The sequence below is a fragment of the Myotis davidii genome, unplaced genomic scaffold (genome assembly GCF_000327345.1).
Source record: "Myotis davidii unplaced genomic scaffold, ASM32734v1 scaffold557, whole genome shotgun sequence".
Lineage (NCBI taxonomy): Eukaryota > Metazoa > Chordata > Mammalia > Chiroptera > Vespertilionidae > Myotis > Myotis davidii.
This window is the reverse complement of record NW_006289557.1, coordinates 1,802,468-1,806,090: the sequence shown is the minus strand read 5'-3', so window position 1 is coordinate 1,806,090 and position 3,623 is coordinate 1,802,468. Positions and strand designations below refer to the sequence as shown.

Genomic DNA, 3,623 nt, shown 5'->3' with positions numbered 1-3,623 from the left:
TTTTCATCGTGTTTGGGAGTCAAGCAGTACTCCCAGCACACTGTTCTCCTTAGAGGTCAGTTCTAACGCACGCTGTTTCAAATAGACCCAATTTATCTGCTGATATATATTGAGAATGCAGTAGGATGTGGTCATACACACCCAAAAATACCATCTTCCTGGGGTGGGGGTGGAGAAACCCAAACATTTTTATAGCAATGCATTATCGGATATCAGATACAAACATGCCTGTCAGCAATACTAAAGCAAATTAATTGTATTTATTTGAGCTCATCGATTCCATAGAGAAGAAATTGCTTTACCAACACATCTCTCCTCTCCCACCAGCTAAAGACTCTCCCCACCCCCACCCCCAAAATAATAAATAACAACTCGTCACACTTCACTAAGCAACTGACGGAGTATTAAACACTGTCTTCCGAGCTGTGGGAATTAAGAAGAAGTGGCCCTCCTGCCAGGATTCCCCGCTGCTGCAATGGACAGAGCATCTCCTATCGACCTAGTACGATGCTCGCTCCCCAAGCACTGCAGTCCCCTCGCGGAGGACTGCCTTGGCCACACGCACATGCAGCGGGAAGTCCCCCGAAGGGGATAGAGACATACCTTTGCTCTCCATTTCGGTCCCCTTCGAGTGCTGGGAAGTTCAATGGAAGTTGGCCGGAAGATGTGGGCCCGCTTCAGATTCCCAAACCTGGGAAGCCAATCTGATGATTTCGCCCGTACTTCCTTCCTTTCCCTCAGGCTTCCTGAAAGATGGGATTTCTTAAACCTTGAAGCTGCAATCAGCGACCAAAGGACACTAAGCAGCAGCAGCAGATTGCCTCTATGAGGGATAGACTGCAACGCACATCTGGCATTGAAATGCATGCACGGTGCCCGCTCAGATGATTTTTACCTGGGTCTGGAAGCTGCAAGCAGGAGCTGTCCTCCGAGCTTGGTGCTGCAGGTGTAGTGACAGATCATCCCACTTTGCTTTCTGGATGTACGATTTGCATAGGCGCTGGCACGCATGCGCAGGGCATCCTCCCTCCCCTTTTCACCGCCTCCTGCTCCCCGCCCCCTTCGCTTCTCTCCCCAATACCTTCCCTAGTTATCCCCGCCACCGAATAGCTGAAGCGTTGGGGCCCAGGGAAGCAATGCAAAAAATAAAGGCCGGACTGGATTTTCCTTTGCAAACTAGAAATGGATTGGATTGGGATGGTGTCCTGGTTTCATATGATTTTTCCAGGATGGATTACAGAAACCTATGGTCCACGAGCTGAGTCCAGCTTGATTCAGCAGGCAGAAAGGGGAGGAAGGAAGAGAAGGGGATTTAGGAATCCTATTTGAGGGGCATCGTTTGGGTTTCTCTCCTTACTGCTGCAGTGACTTTCCAGGTGAACGCTTTCCCCCTGCAGGACCCACTTCCCCCACTGGATTCATATTTCTCCCGCATTCCTGTTCTTGTTTTGTTTTTTTAGGGGGTGGGATGGGAGTAGCCCTGGAGCTAACAAAGCTTAGTATTCACCCACTTCTTTGCTGCTCAGACTTGAATTTCCTTGCCTCCCTGAGATCCCCTTTGCCTCCATCCCCAAACGCCCATGAATAGGCGCCAAGGCTTGGAAAGTTCTCTAAGCAATGATACTGAGAATACTGGGGGGGAGAGAGGGCGGGTGCTCTTTTTAGCTTTTTTCCAACAATCAACCAAGCAGTAGTCCCCAAAAGTGGGGAGGCACCTTATTGATATAAGTACTTTAAAACTGTACATATCATCGTTTTATGAAGGTGCAGAGGAGGAGTGCTTTTCCTGTATAAGGCTATAGGAAAAGATGGAAAGCCAGAAATTCCTGAAGTACCACTTCCATATCAGAGTATTTTAAAAGCCACACTATATTTAGTTTACCTGCAAAATATGTAAGGAAGTAAATGTGTGTTCACTAACTTTTTTTCTTTCAATAGTCCAAATTCTCCTGAGAGAATATTCTCTCCTTGAGAATAATAGTTTTATTCTCAGGCATAAAGACAAATCTAGAAAACTCTGTTGTCTGGAATGGCTAAGGAGAGAGATGTGCAGATTAATCACATCTCAGGTTACACAAAGGTCCCTCCATAGTAGACTTCTAATCCCAATTGTCAAAACATTGGAATACAATAAAATGTACTCCCAACAAGAAACCTGAGGCTGACTGCAATTCAGCTTTCTGGTGATGCAGAAGGCATCCTGGGATTTTCCAGTGTCTGAAGGCCTTGATTACAAATATTAATCATGACAGTTCAACCAGACTGGGACATTTATTAGTAGAGGGTTCCTGATGAACGGCTGTGGTTCAGCAAAGCCTACCTCCATGCAGCACTGAGGAATTAAAACACTGAAGTGTGGGATTACAGAGGCCACAACCTAAGGTCTACTAACTTTTGGGCTCTCATACTGCATGCCAAAGTAAATATTTGGAAAAATCACAAAACTCAGAATTTCTTTAAATTTTGACAGGTTTAGGAAGTAGTCTAAGAGTGAGAGTAGAGTTGTTCCTTAAGAAATAGTCTAGCCCAGCCAGTGTTGCTCAGTGGTTGGGCACAGACCTATGGACCAGGAGGTCACAGTTCGATTTCCGGGCAGGGCACATGCCTGGGTTTCAGGCTCGATCCTCAGTGTGGGGCATGCAGGAGGCAGCCAACCAATGATTCTCTCTCATCATTGATGTTTCTGTCTCCCTGTCCCTGTCCCTTTCTCTCTGAAATCAATAAAATATTTTTTTAAAAAAATAAAAGAAATAGTCTATTATTTCCTTAAACTTGTTCTTAATGAAGTTCATCTGATATTTTTCTTCTCACTCTCACAATCTAGTAAAATATTACAATTAATATACATATATGACGACAGGTGGCTGAAGAGAAAGATGATCAGAGAAAGGAAAAACAGAAAGATGGATGGTTAGAAAGAAAAATATACCCCAAAACACACATTAGAGAGATTTATCAACTAAGAGGTGAGGAAGAGGAGAACAGAGACAAGGGGACTAGGTAGGTGACGGTTGGACCTGGAAAGGGGCAACTGACAAAAACTATCAGAGCAGAATGTGTGTAGATGTGTTAGGGACAGCATTATAGGTGGTTTTATGTTCTTATTTTTCCTCATCTTCTTTTCAATAGTGTGCAAATATTTTCTGTCTAAAAAAATAATTATATTAAAGCAACTACTTAGACTGATTTCTCACAAAAAAAAAAAAAACACAACACAACAATATCCTATTTTATTGGGATAAATATCTTCTACTCCTAACACTATACTCCATTAAACCCTCTTTTCCTCTCAAAAGTTTTAGAAAAGGAGATACTTTTAGAGTCTATCTATATACCCCCTTAATATTTACTCTTTTACAGATGGAGAGGCAGAGAGGATGTTTGACTTGAGAAAGGTCACACAGTGGAGCAGAACCAGGCTCAGAACCTGAGGATCCTGCCGCTCAGGCAGAGGTGCTCCAGCTACTCCGGGATGGTTTCTTATGTAACCACCTCCCCATTGTCTACAGTGAACAAGAACAGGGAGAGCCTCCTAGTTTGTGAATGTTCATGATTTTTATTCATAATTTTTAAAACCCAGATGCTTTATTAAATAGAAAATGAATCATATTGTAATATAAAAT

The 3,623-nt window shown here is 43.5% G+C and overlaps 1 protein-coding gene across 1 annotated transcript in view; it reads right to left on the bottom strand.

Annotated features, from left to right (window-relative positions):
• The window catches only part of FGF12 (fibroblast growth factor 12), a 514,802-nt gene extending 513,789 nt beyond the window's left edge, over positions 1 to 1,013 (bottom strand). Inside the window, exons 1-2 of the mRNA XM_006762004.2 lie at positions 896 to 1,013; positions 604 to 746 (exon numbers count right to left, since the gene is read on the bottom strand). Of these exons, the coding sequence (XP_006762067.1) occupies positions 604 to 616 (13 nt within the window). The 5' untranslated portion in view covers positions 617 to 746; positions 896 to 1,013. The remainder of the gene's footprint in view (positions 1 to 603; positions 747 to 895) is intronic.
• Positions 1,014 to 3,623: the final 2,610 nt, after the last annotated feature.